This window comes from Felis catus, chromosome A2, assembly GCF_018350175.1.
Source record: "Felis catus isolate Fca126 chromosome A2, F.catus_Fca126_mat1.0, whole genome shotgun sequence".
NCBI classification, from domain to species: domain Eukaryota; kingdom Metazoa; phylum Chordata; class Mammalia; order Carnivora; family Felidae; genus Felis; species Felis catus.
The window spans coordinates 14609265-14632615 of record NC_058369.1 but is presented as its reverse complement, the minus strand read 5'-3'; the positions used below and the strand labels follow the sequence as shown (position 1 = coordinate 14632615).

Genomic DNA, 23351 nt, shown 5'->3' with positions numbered 1-23351 from the left:
TTTGGTGCATCTTTCAGTTGCACATTGTCAGCTTCAGCCAGCCAGCCGGCGGGTGGTGGAGACCCCACTGTGTGGGAGTGGGGGGCAGGCTTCTGAGGGTCTAGGGCCCTTCCCATTGAGGGCAGCAGGGAGGAAGCCCGCATCCTGGCAGGCTCCAGGCCAGGCCTGTCCTGTGTCACCCCATCCCATCAGGTGCTCAGGGAGAGCTGTGGCCATTTACTCATTTATACGTTTACAGGGTGACACAGTCACAGCCATGCGGTCAGGCCAGTTAGGGGCATCGGCGGCCTCTGGGGCTCAGCTCATGGGTTAGACTGCCTCCCACAGGGGTATGGGTCCCGGAGACGGCTCTGCCCAGACTCCCACCCTGGCCCGGGACGAAGCTGCTACACGGTTTTGCTGCCAAGCCAGAGCACTCCTGAATGGGCGAAAGGCTGGGCAAGCAGTATGGGGGCGTCAGGGGGAAGGAGGCTTCCCCTCTGAGCCTTCCGTCTCCCCCAGCAGCCATATGTTTGTTCCATTAAGGAGAGAAAAATAAAAACAACTTGGGATCACGTTCCTGTCTTAGTCTGCTTGGGGTGGCTTAAACAACAGGCATTTATTTTCTCACAATTCTGGAGTCTGGAAGTCCAAGGTCAAGGTGCCAGCTGATTTGGTTCCTAGTGAGGGCCACTTCCAGGCCTGCAGACAGCCGCCTTCTTGCCTGTTCCTCAGACTGAGGTTGGGGGAATGGGAGGGCTCTCTTCCTCTTCTCAGAAGGCCACAGGCCTAGGATGAGAGCATCCTCATTACACTCTTACAACCTCATTCAATTTTTTTTTTAAGTTTTATTTATTTATTTATTTATTTATTTATTTATTTATTTATTTATTTATTTATTTATTTATTTTGAGAGTGAGAGTGAGAAAGAGAGAGAGCGCAGGCAGAGAGACAGAGAGATAGAATCCCAAGCAGGCTCTGCAGTGCGGGCCTCACGAACCCTGAGATCATGACTTGAGTTGGATGCTTCGCCAACTGAGCCACCCAGACACCCCCCAACCTCGTTCAATCTTAATTACCTCCTCACAGGTCTTGTCTCCAAATACAGTCACATTGGAGTTGGGGCTTCAACATGTGAACTAGGGCTTAAACACAGTTCAGTCCATAGCAGTTCCATATTATTTCTTTAAAAAAACAAACAAAATGTGTTGATACTCACAGTTTTCATTGTTTGATTCGCTAGGGTTTTTATCACCTTCAGGAAGTTGGGAACAGAAGGAAATCTGGCAATTGGCTGGGTGGGGGGGCAGGTGTTGAGGGGCTTTATTTTAGGTCCTACCTCCTCTTCTAAGTTCCTCTGACAGACAGTGTCCCTGAGCTAAGCTCCTGGTCCCCAAGGCCTCCCAGGCACCAGTGGAGGGCCCTTGAGGGAGCTGAGAAGTAGTCTGAGATGCTCTGGAACAGGCTACGGGAATGATCTTGCTGTAATTGACGGTAATGAGTAACTAATGACCCTAATTAGGCCCGTTGCGGTGCCCTGGGAGGACAGACGCTTGGTGCCGAGGGAGAGACAGAGCTGCACTGGAGGGGCAGCTGACGAAGGGCACAGGGCACTTTGCAAGCAGGTAAAGTGACAGCCAGACACATGTACTCTGCACAGCCATATCCGCAGCTATGATTGGCCGTGATGACCAAAGCGCGGGGTAACTTTTTTTTTTTTTTTGGTTTTGCTTTTACTCATTTGCAAAAGTGATCGGCCTTAAAGAAATAAAGCTTGTAGTGTGTGATTGCTTACCAAAACAGCACCTCAAGGCGTATGCATGGTTAATACCACAAGGCCTGAGGTGTGACAGGCATGTTGTCTCCTTATTCATGGACATCTAGGTGCTTTCAGTTTTTCAAAAGTACAATATTCACCATTTGTACTTTTGTAGGTAGAGTATACACCTGTAGGTGTCAGTGTTCCTGTAGGACACGTTCTCAGAATAGTAATTTGGAGATCAAAGGATATGTCCTTTTTCTTTTTTTCTTTTTTTTTATTTTTTTAATGTTTACTTATTTTTGACAGAGAGAGAGAACGTGAACAGGGGAGGGGCAAAGAGAGAGAGAGAGAGAGAGAGAAAGAGAGAGAGAGAGAGAGAGAGAAACACAGAATCCAAAGCAGGCTCCAGGCTCTGAGCTGTCAGCACAGAGCCCGACGCGGGCTCAAACCCACAAACCATGAGATCATGACCTGAGCCAAAGTCAGATGCTTAACCAACTGAGCCACCCAGGCGCCCCATCTATAGGTATGTATTGATGCAGTCATTTTTGGAGCTGAGTTTTGAAATGCTGGTTAACAGTGAAAAAGCACATTGAAAAGCGCCTGGGTGGCTCAGTCGGTTAAGCATCTGACTTCGGCTCAGGTGATGATCTCACGGTTTGTGGGTTTGAGCCCCGCGTCGGGCTCTGTGCTGACAGCTCAGAGCTTGGAACCTGCTTCATGTTCTGTGTCTCCCTCTCTCTCTGCCCCTCCACCCCCTTCAAAAAAATAAACAAACATTAAAAATACATACCTATAGATAGATGTGAGAAAAGGCTTGGGTATTCTCTGTAATTTGATAATTTTCATTTGAGAACAGCAAGCACCATGTTTTTGGTGTATTTTTAAAAATCTTCTGCACCTGGTGTGGTACCCAGCTTGTGATGGGCTCTTAGATGCTTGCTGTTGGGTAGATAAAAGAATATGAGAAAGATTGCCACACTCCCTGGATCAGCCCAGAGTCACACATACACGTGTGTACACACGCACCCATTTACCCTCACGTGCGCCCACACCTCTGCGTGCACACACACGCCTTCACTAAACCTCATGCTCCAACCCTGTCCGCTCTTTTCCCTAATTCAGTTGAAGTCATAATGGAAGAGGTGGAGATAGCCTCTCCACCATGGACGCCAGGACATGCTGGGGGTCCCCTGGGGAAGGATCGGGCCTTGTGTGTTCCTCTTGGCCCACTCCCGATCCCCTACCTGGGCCACGGGCACTCAGGGAGGAGCTGCGAAATAAACACGAGACAGGAGCGGTGTCCGCCGTGCTGACAAAGGGTGGTGTGCAGGGCCCAGCAGAGGAAAAGTTCACAAAGGTGAGTCTGGAGAGACGTCAGGCAAGTCCATGAGTGCCTGGTGTCAGATTCCAGATTTTACCTGTGGATGCCAGGGAGTTGTTGAGGTCTTCGAACCAAAGACTGGCACGATGAACACCGTGTTTGAAGGTGGTCAGCTTGCAGGTGTGCATGATGGATGGGACAGAGAGAGGGATTTTCTCAGCAGATCATGGAGGGCCGGGGAGGGGTCAGCACAGCAGGGCCCAGGAATGGCATTAAGGGAGGGGATGGATGGTGAGTTGATTGAGGAGGTGGAGTCCATAGGATTTGAAAAGGGACTGAGCAGGAGGGCCTCCATTATCTACTCTGGGCAAGAAGAGGTGAGGCGGTGAGGGGGGCAGGGCCTGTACACAGACCAGGCAGTGCAGGTTAACTCTGCAAGAACCAGATGGTGGGTGTGTGCAGCCCTGTGAGCCCTGTCCTGGTTGAGCCCAGGAACTAAAATTCACCTCTGGTGCCTCTTGAACATCAAGTAAGATTATGAGAGAATTGGGTCTCCACTTCTCTAGTGGGGAACCGATGAAGGTGTCACTTTCCCCTCCGTGCTTTCAGAAAGTCCCCCACTGCAACCCAGTGGGACTGAGTAGATGGCAAGCGTCCCCACACATGAGGGACATTCCTACAAGGATATCTTCTGAGCTCTTTATGGTTTCACAAGTAAATTTTAGGCAGAAAAGGTTAATCCTTTATGCAGGGAACAGGAGAGGGACAGTGATATGTAAATAAATATCTATGACAGGGCTTGACTTCTTTCTTATTTGAGGGCTTAAGTCAGTAGTTGATAGTATTAAAAGAGCCAGTTCCCAAGAAGACACTTTAATTTTTTTTTTAACATTTATTTATTTTTGAGACAGAAAGAGTGTGAGAGAGGGAGGGACAGAGAGAGGGAGACACAGAATCTGAAGCAGGCTCCAGGCTCTGAGCTGTCAGCGCAGAGCCTGACGCGGGGTTCAAACCCACGAAGTAGGACCCTTAACCAAATGAGCCACCTAGGCGCCCCCACCCCCACTAAGAAAACCCTTTAAACTTTGTTTTTCTGGAAAGTCAGAACTAGATGGACATCATCGCTTTCTTCCCCATTCCCTGCCTCCCTCCCCTCAAGGACGCCCCCCCCACCCGACCTCCGCAACCATCACCCACCTATTTCTCTGTAGCCACGGACACTTGTGCTGTCACTAAAGAAGCAAACAAAACTCAGGTCCTGCAAGCCCACCCTCCTCGGATCTGAGCCTGGGTCTACAGCCCCTGCAGCAGCCTTCTCCCCACCCACCCCCCTTCACTGCCTGCCTCCCATGGTCCCCTGGAGCTTTCTAGTTGGGTTCTCCCCTGCCATACCCCACAGCTGCTTTTGCAGAGAGCAACAGCGGTCTAATGACTACTCCCACATTTCACCCCCATGACTACTTCTCTTTTTTCCTCGACCTACCCGGTAATTCTTTCCATCTCCTCCTTTTCCCGTCCCTTATGTTGGTTTTCCAGCACTCAGGGGGCGTGGCCTACCTCTCATAAGTACAGGTGCAGGCACAGGTGGATACGAACACCCCACATGCCGATGACACATGAATACCTGTCTCCCACCCAGACTGGCCAGCTCAATCCCAACTCCCAGTAAGCAGCGACTTCACATCTGTGCTTGGCTAGGTCAGGGACCCAGGCTGGGTCAGCCTTTCCACCTGCCACTCTGCATACTGTGCTTGGGAGAATGTGGTGCCATCTATCGTGCTGCCCACATGATTTGGGAGTTGCCCTGGCCTCTTTCTCTCACAGCCACATCCAGTGGTCAGGGATCCTGGGGACTCTCCCTCTGGCTGCCCTGCGGCTGCTCTGTGTCCACCTGGATGGGGACAGCTCTCCCCACTGCCTCCCCTGCCTGTCTGGCCCTGCCCTCCAGCAGGCCACTCTCTCAGCCCAGCTGGAACAGCTTTTTCAAGTTTCGGAGCCAAATGTCTTGTTTCTCTGCTTAAACTAAGTGGAGGGGCACCTGGGTGGCTCAGTCAGTTGAGCGCCCAACTCTTGATTTCGGCTCAGGTCATGATCCCAGGGTCATGGGATCGAGTCCTGCATTGGGCACTGCCCTGAGCGTGCAGTCTGCTTAAGATTGTCTCTCTCTCCCCAGCTTGTGCTCTCTCTCTCTCAAAAAAATTCTCTAAGTGGATTAATTCATCTTTGCTGGTACCCTCTGGATCAAGCTTTTCCTCTCTGACTTTATAGTAGCAGTTCCCCTCCCAACACACAACAACACAGTCCCAGGCACACCAACACAGCCCTGCACTCACGCTAGGCTCCCACTCACATTTGTGTCCATGTGAATGAGTCGTCCATGTCCTGGCGTGAGCATCTGGAAATGTGCCCTCCTCTCCCTTCTGCAGGCATGGTTCAGGGCTTCAGCCTTCTCCAGGGCCATGTGCCACCCCAGACCTGCCCTGTCCAGGCCTTTGTGTGGACCCAGCCATGGACTCTGAGCTCTGCCCACATGGCTGCACTGAGCTGTGTCCTGTCTGCACTCCCTGGACTGCCCTCTTGTGTGGCACCTGGGCCACTATCAAAGTGGGTGACTCAGTGTGTGTTACCGGATAAAAGGAAGCCTTCCTTTCCCCTCAGGAGTTCTGTGTTCAGACATGGAGGGTTCAGATATGACCCCAGTGCTGATAATCTGTTGTGGTTGTTTTCGCTCCGACGGCAGACGCTGATTTAGTCCCATCTTTCTTATCTAGGGTTAAGCATCCATGGCATTCAAGAAGAATGTCCCCCCAACGCTCAGCTCATGAGGCTGGATAACATGCTGCTGGCCGAGGGCGTATCCAGGCCGGAGAGGCGAGGAAGAGGAGGCCCGGTAGCAGCGGCCAACACAGCAACACCAGGTGGCTGTTCAAATGACAATAGCCTTGAACACTCTGACTACAGGGCCAAGCTGTCCCAGATCCGACAGATTTACCACTCTGAGCTAGAGAAATATGAACAGGTGATCTTTCTGCATGGAAGAGTTTCTATCATGTGAATGCACATTTGTCAGAGCAAAACGTGGAACACTAACCCCCTTTCTTTTGTGGCACAGACCGGGGAGTACACGCACTTGGCCTCACGGCAAAGGTGGCCAATTTTGCTGGAAACCCTTTGCATTCACTTCTCAGTAGCCAGCCTGTGCGGAGGCCGCAGGGGGTGGCAGGTGGCTGGTCCCGCGTGGAGCCCCGAGCCAGCCCGCTGGGTGGTCACAAGCTGGCATGTGCGTCCCCACCCTAGGCCTGCCGCGAGTTCACCACGCACGTCACCAACCTTCTCCGGGAGCAGAGCAGGATGAGGCCCGTCTCGCCCAAGGAGATCGAGCGCATGGTCAGTGTCATCCACGGCAAGTTCAGTGCCATCCAGATGCAGCTGAAGCAGAGCACCTGCGAGGCCGTGATGACCCTGCGTTCACGGTTCCTTGATGCCAGGTCAGGCCCTGAGCTCTGCCCTCAACCCCAGGGTCAGCTCTTAAGAAGAAGAAACGGCTGCTGGCTTGGGTTTAAGTTCTGGGGGCCTCCGAGCCTGTCCAGGGGCTCCACCCATGGCTGTGGGCATAGCCCTCACACAGCCTCTTGGGAGGCAATTCAGAAGTGTTGACTGCTGCTGTTATAACCGCTAGAAAATCACAGATGGGCGTGAGGGGACATCACTAGAGGCCAGTGTGTACACACTGGCTGAGGCTGTCCATCTTTGCAGGCGTAAGCGGCGGAATTTCAGCAAGCGGGCCACGGAAGTGCTGAATGAGTATTTTTATTCCCATTTGAACAACCCTTATCCCAGTGAAGAAGCCAAAGAAAGGCTGGCCAGGAAGGGCGGCATCACAGTCTCCCAGGTGACGGTCCTCTCCTGCCATGCCTTCCTGAACATAGAAGGGGGAGAAGGTCACGTCCAGTGAGGAGGACACCCAGGGAAGTTCATCAACTGTGTGGAGCACACAGGTGGCGCGTGAGGTCCCTGACACAAGACCAGTGGAGTGTAGAGGGTGGCCCTCTGTGAATTGCAGTCCTTAGCGTCTAATATCATGCTTGTATGGCAGGGATGTCCTGTGTTGTGTGAGGTGAGGTGAGGGTGTGAGCGGAGGCGAAGAAAAAGAGCTTGGGGCAAAATTAAGACTTAATTTAGACAGACCAGCTCTCGTGCCAAAGTACCCGTTCAGCTATACTGGGAGAGGTTTGAATGCACGGGTGCTTGATTGTTTCTCCGGTATTCCAGACTGTGTGGCCAGGGTTGTAGGACATCTGGCAACATCTGGCTCCACATGGGGAGTGGTGGTACAGATCAGAGCTGGGACCTGGACGACCTTGGGAGACCCTGGGAGTCTGGACTGCCAGTGTTCTCGGTGGAATTGGGGGCAAGGGAGGTGGTGCTGAGACAAGAGCCCAAGAAACATCTCAGGAGGTTTACAGCGGGAATGGTGAGTACAGGCAGCTGACGGTGCGAGGCCGGGGCAGGCCACGCCGCAGGGCAGCACCCGGGCCTGTGGCCCCAGGGTGACTGGCACTAATTCTAGCTCATCGCGCATCACCTTCCGCTCGGAGGCGGCCCCTCCTCCAGTTTTTGAAGGGCAGTTGGAGGGCCTGACTTTCCAGCCCAGCCCGGCCGCCTTCAGAACCTGTGCCCTTAGCCAGAAGCCTCTGCCCTGGCCTGGGCCAAGTCTAGCTGCGACTTCATGACAGGCGCACGCAGGAGCCCCACAGGGTTACATAGGCAGCAGGACCTTGCTGACACATCTGACTGCATTCACTGGGGAACTGCTCTGCGTCCTCGGCACCAAGGCCAGAGCTGAGGTCAGGTGCACTTGCGAAGCGCAGCGGCCACCTCATGCAGTTGTCTGGAGGACACCCAGACTCGTTTCAGAGCCCGGCGCCTACGGAAAGCAGATGGGTCTCGGGTCTAGACTTCGTCTAAGGGGAGGGTCCGTTGGAAACAAAAGCTTGAAAAGCTCTGGCCACCTTCCGGTGACTCCCACTGACCGAGCAGCGGAATTCTGTGCTGGGAGCCGCTCCTCACTGTGGCGGGTCCCCCGTGACCCGGGACGGCCTGAAGTGGCAGACGGTCAGCAGAGGGGGGATTCTGAATTTGGGGTGCAGATGTGCAAGCCGCGAGGTTCTCATGAGGAGAGAGTAAGGGGGGCACCATTAGCGCAAGTGTCCCAAGTGAGGCCGCAGATGTTCTCAAGATAGAATCAGCTGCAGCTGCAGGCTGAGGAGGCCGGAGGGGGCGAGGGGCCGTGGATGAGCCTCAGATGGGGTGCTGAGGGGAACCTGGGCAGCAGCTGTAGCTGGCTTGGCCGACAGGGCCAGAGGGACCGGGTAGGGGTGGCCAGTGGCTCCCAGCTGCACTGTTCAAGAGGATAGCCGAGAGCCTGTGCTGTGCCCACACGTGCTTGAGGTGCCCATGTTGGGGTGCAGACCCTGGCCCGGGACCAGCTCTTTCCCCAGCCACCCGGACCCCTATCTGCCCAGGACAGGGCCAGCCTCCCTGCCTCACCCACGCACGAAGTTTGCTCTGCCAGTTAAATTCACATGGAAAACTGCTTGCTACCATTCCTCTGCATACTTAGTTCCACAAAGACGTTCCAGCCCATTCCGTGTAGGTAAGTGGGAAGCAAGTGCTGCTCTGGCCACCCTCACACCCGGGGGCAGAAGGGAAGAGACACTGTTTGAGGGACAGGAGCACACACAGAGCTTTTTCTTTTCATGGTTAACGCAGAAGATAATGTAGGGACATTAAAGGAATACATTTTTAGAAAAGAAAAGGTCATCGAAACCCTGCCACCGTAAGTCAACTGTTTATGACTGTTGGTTAAACCACATATATTTCACGGCAGGGCCCCAGGCCTTACTGTGGGATATTAAAGTGTTTCTAGTTGTGTATGTCTCCGTGGAAGGCGCTGGCCCTGGGGTCTCACTGATTCTGCCCCCAGGGGAAATTTCCATTGTCACAACCCTTGGGTGGGGTTGGATGGAGGCCAAGGATGCTGGTCAGTGCCCTCCTGCGCTCAGGACAGGCCGCCGCAGAGAACGACCCCGGAGGAGAAGCCCTGGCCCGGTCCTGGTACAGGTTTGGAGGCCTCTGGGCTCGGCCCGCTTGGCCCTGGGCCAGCTCCTGCACCCGCCGGGCCTGCCTGCTTGTAGGATGGCTGTGACGGCGGCTGTCCCCAGCTGCTCTGAGGACAGGGGCAAGGCGCAAGTGAAAAGGCACCGAGCTCAGCGCTCGGCTCCTCCCCACTGCCCTGTCTGTCTGTCCGTCCATGTCATCCTTTGATAAGTTGTGGATCCAGTGTGTTCTTTCCTTAGACCGAATTCCCAGGGATGTGGTTACTGGGTCCCAGGGGATATGTGTCTCCCTGACTCTCACTTTCCCTAAAGAGGAATCCAGAATTCAGTCTGTTCCTGCCCCTGCAGGGAGTGGATGCTCGTCTCTCCACGTGTCCGACGCGCCTGTGTCCTTCCAGCCACTTCCCGTCCCTGGCTCTCAGGCCTTCCTCTGCCACAGGGCAGGCTGGCTCCGAGGTGGCCCCCACCCGCTGCGGCCACTGCCCTGGGTCCACGGTTCAGTCAGCACCAGCTTCTCAGTCCCGGCCTCTCACCTGGCCCCAGGGGCCCGTGTTGCCACTCAGAGATGTTCCTCCTGGACAGTGGGAGCACGGGCACCTCAGAGAGTGCCCACCATCTGCTCACATTATCTCATTACTGGTCAGCTTTCCCAGTGACTTCTTTCTCTGTGTGTCCGCAGGTCTCTAACTGGTTTGGCAACAAAAGAATTCGGTATAAAAAGAACATGGGGAAGTTTCAAGAAGAAGCTACCATTTATACGACTAAAATGGCAGTCGGGGGCCTGGGGAGCCAGGCTAGCTGCCCATCGACACCCAGCTCCGGTGAGTGAGGCCGCCCAGCCCAGGCACTGTCCTTCATGCATGGCCATGCCCACTGAGCTGCAGGGGAAGGGGCGAGGGGGCCAAGGGAGCCAGATGCTGGGAGCTGTGCCCACCACCCCTTCCTGGCTGAGGGGCTGGTAGATCCCACCTGAGGAGTCTCTGTCACTTCTGGGGCTGGAACATCTGTCCCAACACCTCCCACCCCTTCCAGGTTCCTCTGGTCCCTTCCCGCTGACCAGTGCCGGGGATGCACTTGTCACCCTGCAGACACTGGCCTCTCTCCGCCCCGCCCCTGCGGGAGGCAGCTTACGGTCTCAGGTGAGTTTCAGGGCACAATTCGAGGATGCCCTTGGGGTCTCCAACTCAGTATTGGGACAGATATGCAGAGCCCAGGTGGGTGGTGGGTCCTTGGAGTGGGTCATCTTGTCAGCCACGTCTCGGCCTCCACGACCCTCCCTCAGAGGTCCCAGCAATGAGTAGGGGCCCACTGGGTACGTGGTTCATCGTCCTGATGGCTGCAGTTGGACAGAGCTGCCTCAGGGGCACGGCCCTGTGGGGCCCACTTTGTAAAAACCTGTGTGCTTCACTCCCAGTCCCAGGACTCGGTAGTTCGCAGTAGCTGCTGGGTGGTGGGCCCGAGGCAAGGGCTGGGGCTGGTGGGATGGAGCCCTCCCTCCCAGTGGACATCTGTACCCCAAGGGGGTAAGAGGGGACAGGCAGACAAGGCCCTGACCATTGGAACATGAAGGCTCTCTAGGCTCAGACCCTTTGCCATGTCAGTGCCTTGGCCTTGACATAGCCAGGCTACCCCCTCCCCAGGGCCCAGCTGGGCCAGAGTGAAGATCTGTTTTGGTGACTGGAAAGAAAATGAGCCAGGAATCATGGGCACCTCAGATGTGCCCTCTGGAACCTTCTCAGGATGTTGGGCAGTGTGTTGGACCAGCCAGGACTGGGGGGGCCCCATCCGTCTCATGGCCCCTGGTGCCTCCCCTGCATCCTGCTGTCTGTCACAAGGGCCTGGCCCACATACAGGGTCACCCTAAAGAGGATGTGTGGCATCGGGCAGGGCCTTCGCCCACCATTTTCTTCACACAAGTGTACCCTACTGTGCCAGGTGACCCTCCACTGATTTATTCCCAGCCAGCCCTGTGTTGGTGCAGGGAGTGCATGCCCCCTGGAGCCATTTGGCAGGACCTGATGCTGGGTGGTGCGTGTCCCGTCACCATGGCAACCCCACAGCCCATAATGAGCACCTGGGCTGAACAGGGAGCTCTGGCGCCACCAGGTGGCCGAGCCTCATCTTGCTCTGTGCATTCCTTGGGGCTCAGTGACTCAAGTATAGTGAGTGTGAGTGTGAGAGTGAATTGGGAGTGAGTGTTCCCCAGAGGGGAGCTGATAGATGAGGTCTGCCCTTACCCCCTAGAACCATCCCCAGGGGATCTGGAGCTGCCTAAGTCCTGATGTGGCCTCCCTGTAGGCCTCACACAGCAAGTGGGAATGTCCTCGGTCTGGTGTGGACACCCTTGTGCTGGGCAGACACAGATGCTCTTCCAAGAGAGCAGGTCAAGGGCTGAGGCCACCCCAGCTGGAAGCCATCACCTCTGCCCTGTGCACTTGAGGAACGTCTGGGCTCCCAGTCCCACACCTGGGCACTCACCTGTCACCTCTCAGTCCTGTGGTTGGACCCCTCCCTTCCACCACCCATGGCCTCCTTCCTGGAGCACAGGCTTATGGGTGTCCTTCCGAGGGCAGAGTGTCCCCCAAGGCCAGGCCTCGTCCCTGCTGCTCTCAGACTGATAGCGGAGCACCCCCATGTCCCAGGATGAGGCAGCGCCCTCAGGAAGCCCACAGTCTGTCGATCGCTCACCTGACACTGGCCTGGGGACATGTGCCAAGCAAATAGACCAGGCGAGGTGGGGCAAGGAGCAGGGTCATGGCCTGGTGGGGTCAGATGAGGAAGAGGGTACAGGCAGGAGGCCTCAGCCTGTAAGGAAAATGCTAGAGAGAGGAAGGTGGAGAGGAGCTTTTGTGGTCTCTGGAGGGACCTAGAATTCAGGGTCACATGGAGGGTGTGACATCACACCTGGGAGCCGGGAGAGGGAATGGCCCTGCTCTCGTGCGCTGCAAACAGGACTCGCCGTGGAGCAGGCCACCCGTGAAGAGCCATTTTCGGTGGTGTTTTCCTTACGATGGGTGGGGGGATCCCGTGGACAAACATCCTGAGGCTGTCCCTGTGCCACAGACAAAGCCCCAGGCCTGGTAGCCATGGCTGTCACCCTGCTGGCTGCCGAGCCAGACCAGCGTCCAGCCAGGGTTCCAAGCCCCTTCCTGCTCATTGCGTCTGGCCGTGATGTTTCAGGGACTGTCATCAGCTCCGGGCCTGACAGGGTCTGCGTCCCCCTCAGAAAGTGTAGAAGCCTTGGCTGTGCCACGATGCCATATCAGTCCCTGACCAGAGCCCCGTAGGTGGCCAGTGGAGGCCGCTTCCTGCCGAGGAAGCAGGTCCACATCAGGGGTCAGGTGGCGAGGCCACCTGTAACTCAAGAGGGACCCCTGGGTCTGCCCCCTGTCTCCTGGCTCCTCTCCTCGGTTCTCGGGGACGTGGGGTGGGACAGGCCGTCGGTATCATGGGCGGCCTTCTGACGCTCAGTCTCTGTCTTCTCAGGCCAGGGGCAGCCGGCTGGGAGCCGCCCCCCCGGTGTTGACCGCTTCCCCCTCCGGAGACCCCGGGAGCATCAGCTCAGATGCATCTAATTAAGTTTGGGGGACAAGCAGGACAGCAGACTGCGTGACCCGCCACAGTTTGCTGGCACTTGACCTTCTACTGCGCGTGCAGCCCATTATACCTCGGAAAACCCAGAACCGTTGGGTTGCTGCTGTCCGTTGCTTGCCGGCTGGGATTCGAAATGGTCTGAGATGCTCTCATTTTCTCGATTCAGTTTGGGTTTTTTTTTCATAGTAATTTTATGATAAGACTGTGCATCGTTTCTTCTAGGACTTGTCACAATCCTCCCATTACAACTTTTGACTTCTTTTCACGTTGATGTTGTTCACACAAGGTTTGTTTCCGGCCACGGCGGTAGCTGGGCGGTGTCCGAGCCGTGAGTCTGTCCGCTCGTTTGTCCCTCCGTGTGCCGACTGGCCCGGACGCCGCCTTCCCCACTCGCTTCTGCTGTATCTTTTCATTATGCTTTTGTTTAAGTCTGTTGTGAGCTCAGAATTTTACTGGGAATTGGTTTTGTATTTTTCTCTGTTAATATAAGTTCTTCCATTCTCAGTTGACGTGTCAGTAAAGACAATAAATTTCCCAAGTGCTTTCCTGCATCTGTGCTCATGAAGTGCTGAGGGCCCGAGGCCTTCCCTGATTCCTGGGAGTCCTTCTTGGTCCCCTCACCCCTCTCCTCCTCTGCCTCCTCGTCCCTCTCCGCCAGTGAGCGTGGGGGCCAAGAGGAGCTCGGCCCAGCCACGGGTTTGTCACCACACCATGTCCACATTCCATCTCTGTTGCTATTGAAGAGCCGGGAAGTGACTCTGTCGTGCGGGCGGTACAAGAGGGCCTGCGTAGAAAGCATCACAACCTGCCTGGGCCGGGCCCCTTCTCCGTAGGTGACCACTGCCGGGCAGGGCTCAGCGTATCCCGCCAAGATGGCCTGTGATATATCCCAGCATGCGTGTCCCCACCCTGGACACGCTGCTGTACTCCACACAGTGCAGCTTGGGGCAGCCATCGCCTCTGTGTCTGACCAGGATTTTCCTCCAGCGAACGAAGCGCCATGGCAGGAGCCCCTCAGCCTCAGCGCTGAACATGTAGTTGGGGCCCACGTCAGTGGCTGTGCGCCCACGATGCCACTCGGCTCGGGGCCTCTGTGGGGCTGCTCTGGGAACCTGCCCCAGCCAGGCGTTTGCACAGTCGCTGGCGTGGCTGCCCTTCCTCTTCCCTCACTGCCTTGCAAGCCTTCAGGGCGGCCGAGGGGCAGCCATCAGGGACCTCCCGGTGCAGCAGTGGTTTCCCCCTTGCCCTCCCAGCAATACTTCACCACGTCCCTGCCAGCAGGAGTTATTTGGGTGCTGGGCAGCCCCAAAACTACAGCTGGCCGGGGGGGGGGGGGTCTCAGTGGGTCCAGGCAGTTGTGGGACAGGAGGGACATCTGAGGTGAGGCGTGGTTCCCTTGCCAGCCCTTTGGCCTTGGCCCAGTCTGTTCAGGTGCCAGCTGGGGACCCGCCCTGCACTGCGGGCTCCTTGCAATGCTCAGTGTGGGTTTTTTATTGTTTGCAACCGAAGGTGGCAGCTGACTCCCTCCCCCTGCCCTAAGTGCCTGTCCCCAGGTCTAACGAGCCTGCTTCCTGGTTCCCTACAGCCCAAGACTCACTGACAGACCCAGGCCCTGGTCTAGTGAAATTATGTTCTAGAGAAAAAGGAGAATAAACATGAGCAGAAGTCGGCAGTGCGTTCAGGGCTGGCCTCTGGGAAAAGGTGCCTTCACCACCACCCCCCCCCCCGCCATTTTTAAAATTTATTTGTTTTGTGAGAGAGACAGAGTGGGGGAGGGTGAGAGAGAGAGAGAGAGAATGAGAGAATGCCAAGCAGGCTCTGCACTGTCAACACAGAGCCCGAAGCAGGGGCTCGATCTCACCAACCATGAGATTGTGACGTGAACTGAAATCAAGAATTGGACACTTAACTGACTGAGCCACCCAGGCTCCCCTTTCCCCTTTATACAAATTGTGTAAGGGGCACGCCTGGGTGACTCAGTCAGTTGAGCCTCCAATTTCGGTTTAAGTCATGATTTCACAGTTTGTGGGTTCGAGCCCCACGTTGGGCTTTGCACTGACAGCGTAGAGGCTCCTTCAGATTTTCTGTCTCCCTCTCTCTCTGTTCCTCTCCGGCTTGTTCTCTCTCTCTCTCTCTCTCTCTCTCTCTCTCAAAAATAAAAATAAACATTTAAAAAATTGTGATAAATATATATAGCAAAATATGCCATTTTAGTCATTTCAAGTGAATAATTTCAGTGGCATTGATTACATTCACAGTGTGATTGTGAAATCACCACCTCTATCTAGTTCCAGAACATTTCCTTCACCCCAAAGGATACCCCATCCCCACCAGCAGTCACTCCGCATCCCCTCCCCCAGCCCCTGGCAAGCACTGATCTGCCTTCTCTCCCTTCTGTGACTACGGACTTGCCTGTTCTGGACGTTTCATATACTTGGAATTGCACTCTGTGGGCTTTTGTGACTGGCTTCTTTCACTCAGCATGTTTTTGAGGTTCATCGTGTTGCAGCGTGAGTTAGGGCTTCATTCCTTTTTATGACTGAATATCTCATTGGAGAAGGTGGATTTATATATATATTATATATGTTATATATGTTATATATGTTATATATGTTATATATTATGTATGTTATATATTATGTATGCTATATATTATATATAACATATATAATATATATAAGACATATATATATTATATATTATATATTATATATATATAATATATATATATAAAACAAAAACCCTCCTAAAGACCCAGCTCCAGGCCTGCAGCCCAGAGAACCACAGTCCGAATTCACACCATGGCCACAAGAGGGCGCGCGTGAGCGGGAGGCCAAGCCGTAGGAGGGCTCCTGCATCAGGCTGGGAACCGCAAGTCGCTGCTTTGTCTGTGTCTCTCGGGAACCCCCGGTCACCGCTGTCTTCCACGCCCACACCTTCCACCTCTACCTCACACCTCTCTGTTGCCCAGACGACCTGTCCCGGAGTATCCCACCCTCTCTCACCCTCAAGATTTCCCTGGTGTAGCTGTCCCAGTTACCCTCCCACGTGGAGGGGACCCTGGCCAACTCTTTGCTGGGAATCTACCCCCCCCCAACCCCCCCGAGCTGACTGTGCTCCAGTCTCGGGTTCTTTCTTGAACCAGTCGGTGGCCTCATCGCTCCACTGAACCCACGCTGCTCTGTCTGGCGGTCACTTCTCGATGCTAATGCAGCTTCATTTCCTTCCTGCTCCTGAAACCTAGTCTTCTGTCTTCCATGACATCCTCTCTTGCTTGGTTTCTGTGCCATATTCTGGCTTCTCCGGACTTCCAAATTTCTCTCTCCTGAACACAACTAATACATCCAGCTGTGTGACAGACACCCCAACCCTGACGGCCCAGAGCTGAACTACCTTCCCTCCATGGCATCCTAGTCTCCCTGCGGCTCGGTCCACCCCACTCCCACTCAACAGCAAGTCAGGTGTGTACCCCCCCAACCCCGCCTGAATTTGCCCACCCACCACCTGGGTGATCACAGGGCTTGGAGGTGCATGATCAGGGTTTTTATCTGAGGGGACCCATCAGGAGAGGGAACTGGAGGCCACAGCAGAGAGAGGAGATGGGGGCGGGGGGCGGGGGGGGGGGGGAGGGGAGCGCGGTGTGAGAGGTCCAGCGGTCCCTCCACCTACCACCAGGGGTCGCCGTGGCCCGCAGACCCTGCCAGAGAGCACAGAGCTGGGGGTCTGGACGCCTGCCTCTACCAAGGACATAAGACCCCCTCACCTTGTGTCTGTGCTGTCCAAGGGCTGATCCACGTAAAGGGCCTGACTCAGGGCAAGAAACGGGACCTCATTCGTCACTATTACTATCATTATTATTCAACTTGTCCCTTGCAATGTGTCTTTTTGAAGTGGGAATAGAAAGTAAAGCTCAGTAGGAATCGTGTGAGACAGCACTGAGACGATGTGCACGTAGGGGGCGCTCTCAGAAGGTGTGGGCTATCCTGTACCCCTTCTGCCGAAGGGAACACTGAGACAGGAAGACAGGAGGCCGGTCGTCTGAGCAAGATCGGCCTGGCTGTGACTGCCAGAATAAACTGGGAGACACCCCCGTCTCTCTGCCCGTTCTCCACGGGGACGCCAGAGGGCGATCTTACAACGTAAGTCAGATCCAGGCCTATTTACTTAGCTAACCTGGTTTCCCTTCTCTTCCCTCTCGGAATCCAATTCCCCCTCCTGTGTCTCCTCCAAGCCCAACAAAGTCGATCTCGTCTCCCTCCTCGCCAACCTCATTACCCGTCCTATAAAGCATTCCCACCCCAGGGCCTTTGCACTGAGTGCCTGCCTGACTGGCCTCTCTTCCCGTCTTTGACTAGAGCTAACTGCTCTACCAGAGCTCCTTCTGCTCCCATCCCACTCCCTCCCAAACCCCTCTTCCCAGGCCCTGACCTCTCAGAGTCCCTGACACCAGCATCCTGGGACTTCAGTCTAGCGAGGGGTGGCTAAGATGCTGGGGGCGTTGTCATGTCTCTTGCCTTGCACCTCATTCTCTTCTGGGGTAGAGATAGGGCGGTTCCCGCAGTTGCGGGGGCGGGGGCAACTGCCCTGAAATCCCGGGGAGGGGAGTGGACTGTGTGTTCCTAGAGACAAGGCTGCCCCTCTCTGTCCTCAACCTCACGACTGCCTGGTTGATGGGGAAGTCCTGGGGAGGGCTGAGGGGTGAGGAGAGCTGGGGTCTGTGTGTGGGGAAGGTCTCCGACTTCACTCACCCCACGTTGGTCGTGGGTCGAAGTTTCCCGCAGCTTCTGGTTTCATTTCATGATCTCTCCTGGGGCGGGGTAGGGTTAGGGAATCTGGCAGGCAACTGGTCTCTGTCCAACTAGACCCCGCCCCTCATCGACCCACCTCCTCTCAGGGACCTCGGCTCGGCTCGAGTATTCAAGACCCCTAGTCTGGTCCCTCCCCTCGTCTGGCCCCTCTCCTTGTGCGGTCCCGCCCCAGCCCTGGGTTCATCTTCTATTGGGGGTGTGGGGCCCGCCCCCGGATCCTGGCCCCGCCTCTTATCGCCCTGAAGCTTTTCCCCTCGCGAGAGCTGCTCCCGGCCTCGGGCCTTCTCCACCTCCCGGGAAGCCGTCAGGGTCGTCTGGGACACAGGGGAGGGTCAGAGACTGGGGTTCTGGTGGCTGCTGCCCTGGGTCCCGGATGCCGCCCCCTCCCCCAGGCCCTGGGCTCAGAGGGGCCCAGGTCCAAACCCCTTTCAGGTTTCCCTCCCACCTCACCCGCACCCCAGTCTCCTGCCTCCAAGAATGGCCGCAGCCTCCCACCCTTCGCAAAAGATGTGATCCTTGAAATAGGGGGTTTGAGACCCCCCCCGCGGGAGTTTGGAGGCTCCCCATGACCAAGCCCTTGTTGAAATTTCCAGATCCCCTGGACCAGTCCACGGGAAGACTTAGAGGGCTCCTAGAGTCCAGGTTGCAGAGGTATATCCAGGCGCAAGTTAAGTGCACTGTGGCAGTTTCAAGGTCCCCGCGTGCAGTTTCAAGATAGGAAGTCCAGTGCCTGATGAGGGCCCATATCCAATCGTTAGTAAAGATTTCTGTTCCCCTAAGACTCCAGGAGGTGTTTCAAGACCCTCCACACCAGAACCCTGGAGGAGGGGTCGGGAGGCCCTCAGACACTGGTGGGGAAATTGAGGCCCTGATTTAGGTGCTTTGGGGAGTTTTAATATCCCCCACTCAATATCACTGCAAAGCTCAGGGGTGGGGGGGGGGTGGCAGTAGCCTAGGGAGGGGAGCCCAGAACACCTCAACTCAAACCCTGCCCCCTCCTGCATGTTACTGAGAGTGAGAATGCAGTTAGTGAGCACCTACTGCATGCCAGCTTGTGTTCACTAAGACCCGAAGAAGCAGAGGCGATTGTTGGGCCTACTGTTCTTCAGCTGAGAGAACCTGAGGCTGTGAAGTTGACAGGGGTCGGGGCCTAGGTTTGACCCAAGAAGCCAGGCTTTGTGTTCAGGGGTCTCTGTGGTGACCCCGCAAGGGTTCATCCAGAGCCCCCAGCCCCACTGAGAGGGACCATGGGAGTCATGGAGGGTGTGTGAGTAAGGGAGTGACTGGAGCTTCTGGAAAGCTGGAGACACTCAGGCCCACCTGCTCCCCCTATGGCCTCCAGGGGATGCCTCAGCCCAAAAGATGAGGTTGCCCAGGCTGCTCTCTTGGTTCCAGTAGGAAACAGGCTTCCACGTCCAGGATCTGCCCCTGTGACCCCAGGATACCAAGTTAACTGGCTGAGCCTCAGTTTCCCCATCTGTCAACTGAGGCAATAACAGAAACAGCCTCCCTGGGAGGGATCAGAGAAGAGATGTAAGTAAAGTGCTTTAGCAGTAGGTGCCTAATGGATGTGTGGGCCACCGTGTGGCTCAGGACAGGTGGATGGGCAAATAGCACCGAAACATGGCCAGAAGGTGAAGAACACATTCTGGGAAGAGACACTCAGGTCCCCTTGGGCCACACTGAACCCAAAGGGCCTGGGGGTCATCCAGAGGCCCGGGAGGGGTTGGACGCACAGAGGGGTGTAGGTGCGGGGTGCTCGGGCTGCCTGACCTCCCCTCTGTGTGGTCAAGGGAGCCAGAGCTTCCTGTGAGAAATCTGCCCAATTACAGGCTCTTGGCTGCAGGGAATAATAGCCATAAAGGGGTGAACTCCCCATGGTCAGGGTCATGCAAGCAGACAAGGGGTCTCCAACAGCAGCTGGACCAGGAGGCCAACCCAAGAGACCTGATTCTTCAAGGACACCCTAGGAGGCAGGTCACAGCCTGACGACACGAGACAGAAGGTAGCACCACCCAGCAGCTAGATTGCTCAGATGACAGGTTCCAAAGAACTCGAAAACCAGCATTCCTCGGCTCTGGGCACTGGGCAGGCCACTCCTGCTCGGTGAAACGTAAGCTGGGCCTGGCCCCGTGGACTGCGTGTTTTTCCAGTGGCTTCTTCAGCCACAGCCTGACCACAACCTAGATTCCGTTGGGTCGGCCATTTCCAAGTGTTTGTGTTCAGCCGGGCCAGACGGCAGACGGGGGCCAAGGCCAGGGGCCCAGGCCTCCCAAAAGGGAGGAGGAGCACCCTCGGGCCTCTGCCTGGACATCCCTCCGCCTCGAAGCCCCCCCATTAAAGCCACTCAGCAGCCAAATGACAAGAAGCTTATGCGTAAAAGCTCCCTGGCCAGGTGCAAACACATGACCCTTGGCAAAGCTGACTTATTTGAGCCTCACCGTTCTGTCCTTCAGACTTTCGGGTTAGCTTGGGACCAGGTCAGCAGGCAGTTTCAAGTAGGAGGCCAGGGTAATGTACGTACGCCTTACCTCCCTACAGCACCCTGGGCAAAGTACTCGCCTCTCTCAGCCTTGGTTTCCTGAGCTTTAAAATGGGGATAATAGGGGCGCCTGGGTGGCGCAGTCGGTTAAGCGTTCAGCCAGGTCACGATCTCGCGGTCCGTGAGTTCGAGCCCCGCGTCCAGCTCTGGGCTGATGGCTCAGAGCCTGGAGCCTGTTTCCGATTCTGTGTCTCCCTCTCTCTCTGCCCCTCCCCCGTTCATGCTCTGTCTCTCTCTGTCCCAAAAATAAATAAACGTTGAAAAAAAAAATTTTTTTAATGGGGATAATAATGGAACCCTCGAAGGGTTATTAACAGGATGCAAACCAATGCAGAGCAGGTGCTTCACAAACCAGAGGTCTCGTCTGTTCCTCCTGGTTGGATCTGGCTCTCCTTCCCCCACCTGATTAAAGAGCTCCCTGAGGGCGAAGGCCGGGTCCTCAAGAAGTGGTCGTGAGTTGGGGTCTGTCCGGCCGTGTCATTCCCCTGCTTAAAATCCTCACGGGCAAAAAAAAAACAAACTCTAAAACCAGTCTTCAAGACCTCTGGACATCTGATTTGGGTTTGGCAAACTCCTATTCACCCTTCAAAGCCCATATTAAATGCTTGCTTCCCCAGAAAACCTTCCCTGGGTGCCCCTCTCGGTTTTCCCAACCCCTGGCCCCAAAGGCTGGGATATCTGCACCTGTCTTAGCCTTGCTCTTTAGAATGGGGCTCTGTGAGGGCCAGTCCAGGGGCTGAGTCTATGAATGCTCAAGTGTATTTGTAGCCACAGGTCTGCATGTAGACATCACATGGGAACATATGAGCACATCTGTGTGTGTGTGTGTGTGTGTGTGTGTGTGTGTGTGTGTGTCTGTCTGTCTGTCCCTGCGCTGGGCCCCAGGATAAGCCGCCAGGCCAACTTCCCCCAGACCATCTGAGACATCCACGTCTTTACAAGGCTGGGAGAGTGGGCTGAGCAGGGCCCCTTTACGAGGGAGCCTCGCTCGGCTGGGAACTCATTGCTCCGCCAACGTTCAACCGGAAAAAACCGGAAAAAAACGGAGGTATGAGCAGCCGGCCTCAGCTCCCACCACGCTGGCACCGGGTCTTGAGCTGCACCATTAACGCTCAAGCTCCATCTGGGGCAAAAGGGGAGGCTGGGATCCGGGGAAGGGCTGAGTGCTGAGTGGGAGCTCCCCTCCCACGCCTTGATGGAGGCCCCACCAGGCAGCCTTCGAGGACATACCTGAGGTTCGGCAGCACCCCGCCTGCCAGCCCCCAGGGCTGAGTCAGCAGGAAGGGATTCGGGACTTCCCAGGAAAGGCCGCTGGGACCTTGAGGCCCCCTCCCCAGCTTCCAGCCCCCCGCCCACGCCCTCCCCGGGGCTCCAAAAGGGTAGGAGGTGCCACACGTGTCCGGCTGTGGCCCAGTGTGCTTGGAGGGACTGAATCGTGGGAGGTCGTGGCGGGGGGGAGGGTTACGATCAGTCCTGACCCAGGCAGTTCCAGCCATCTGGGGGTCAGAACATCCCCAAGTGCAGGGAGACTGTGGCTGTGTCCATGCTACATGACGCACAGGTGCGCTTGGCTGCACGCACACGGGCCTGCGTGTCAGGCGTGCGTCCCCCCCGGGGTGGCTGGTCAGGGTGCGCGTCCAGCGTATTCCCCACATCCGGCAAGTCGGATGGGGGGTTGGTGACCGCATGTGGGGCTATAATGGAGAGTGACAGCATCACCCAAATGGGTGATGAAAAGGTGTCCCCAGTGGTGTGGGAGGGCATGTCTGGGGAGGACAGGGACGGGGTGTGACGAGCACAGTGTGACCTTGGGACGGATGACGAGGGAGACTGGCTCCACTGTGTGTGGCTCCATGTGGTGGTTGTGACCCTGGGTAGGACAGTGTGTGTGGTCCCGCGTATACACCAACATGTCGGTGCCTGGTCCTTCCCTCATCTTTGGGGTCTCCTCCCTCCTGCCTGCTCAGACCCCCCACCCCAGGCCCTGGGAGAGGGGTCAGGCAGCAGGGCGTCAGCATTCACCTGGACCGCTCTCTCTCTGCTGGCCCCCTGCCTCTGTTTCCACCACTCCCCCCAGCCGACGGAGGCCAGGTCTCCCCGCCAGGCTGGCTCCAGTCTTTGGGGTCTGAGACTGGGACGTACCCAACTCCGAGGGCTGATGAGAGAGACAGACGGGGCCGGGGAAGTGGTGGGTGGCCACGCCAGGTCCACGAGGCCCCGATGGAGGCGCCAGCAATGTTCAGCCAGGACGGGAGGCAGCCGAGGGGGAGGGGGCGCTGGACTGCAGGGTTTGGACCCCACAAGGGCTGCCACGTGGGAAGAAGCAGACCACAGTTCCATGAAAGAAACACTCTCCCACAAGCTGAATCCCGCACCAGTTCCAGAGGAGTCTTTGTCATGAGCAAGTGTGCACACTTCCACCGCTCCAGCACCTTCTTTGGCTCCTGATCACCTGCTAGAGATAGCTCAGGCCTCTGACTCGGCGTTCAAGGCTCCGTTCGTCTCCCCTGCGTGCTTCGCTTGTGCTCCCTTCTGCCCTCCGTGTCCGCCTGAGGTTTCCCTCCTCCAGCCTTCCCAGACACATTTCTAGCTGCCAGGAATGCCCTTCCTGCCTTGCCTGCTGGGCAAACTCCTACACCATCCTTCAGGGCCCAGCACCTATGTCCCCTTCTCTGGGAAACATTGCCCTTCCCCCACCCCCAGCCCACAGTGTCCCTGTTTGCTTTGTGACCCTGGGCCAATTTCAGCTGTGAAATGGGGGTTGTATGAAAATTACCCTCCCTACAAGTCGATTTTGACCTCCAAGACAGTAAGTGTACATTAAAAGCCCTTAAAGTGAGGGGTGTCTGGGTGGCTCAGTCAGTTAAGCATCTGACTCTCGATTTCGGCTCAAATCATGCTCTCACGGTTCGTGGGACTGAGGGCTGACAGCGTGGAGCCTGTTGGGATTCTCTCTCTCTCTCTCTCTCTCTCTCTCTCCCTCCCTCCCTCCCTCTCTCTGCCCCTCCCCTGCTCATATGCTCTCTCTCTCTCTCTCAAAATAACTAAATAAACGTTAAAAAGATAATAAATGCCCTTAAAGTGAGTTAGTTCTTGGGGGAGCAGGGAGGCCTTGCATCCAGTCAGTGCTTAATGTGTGTTCATGATCGTCTTCCTCCTCTTTGATTCTGCGGTTTTAAGCCTCTCTTGTTTTAAGCATTGTTCCAAAATTCTTCTCCCACTC

The 23351-nt window shown here is 55.9% G+C and overlaps 1 protein-coding gene across 3 annotated transcripts in view; it reads left to right on the top strand.

Moving 5' to 3' along the window:
• PBX4 (PBX homeobox 4) overlaps positions 1-13329 on the top strand; it is a 44255-nt gene extending 30926 nt beyond the window's left edge. For all 3 annotated transcript variants that reach the window (XM_045048935.1, XM_003982174.5, XM_023247888.2), the window contains 6 exons: positions 5837-6084; positions 6363-6553; positions 6822-6957; positions 9864-10005; positions 10217-10323; positions 12671-13329. In XM_045048935.1, coding sequence (XP_044904870.1) covers positions 5837-6084; positions 6363-6553; positions 6822-6957; positions 9864-10005; positions 10217-10323; positions 12671-12763 — 917 coding nt within the window. In that variant the 3' untranslated portion in view covers positions 12764-13329. The remainder of the gene's footprint in view (positions 1-5836; positions 6085-6362; positions 6554-6821; positions 6958-9863; positions 10006-10216; positions 10324-12670) is intronic.
• Positions 13330-23351: the final 10022 nt, after the last annotated feature.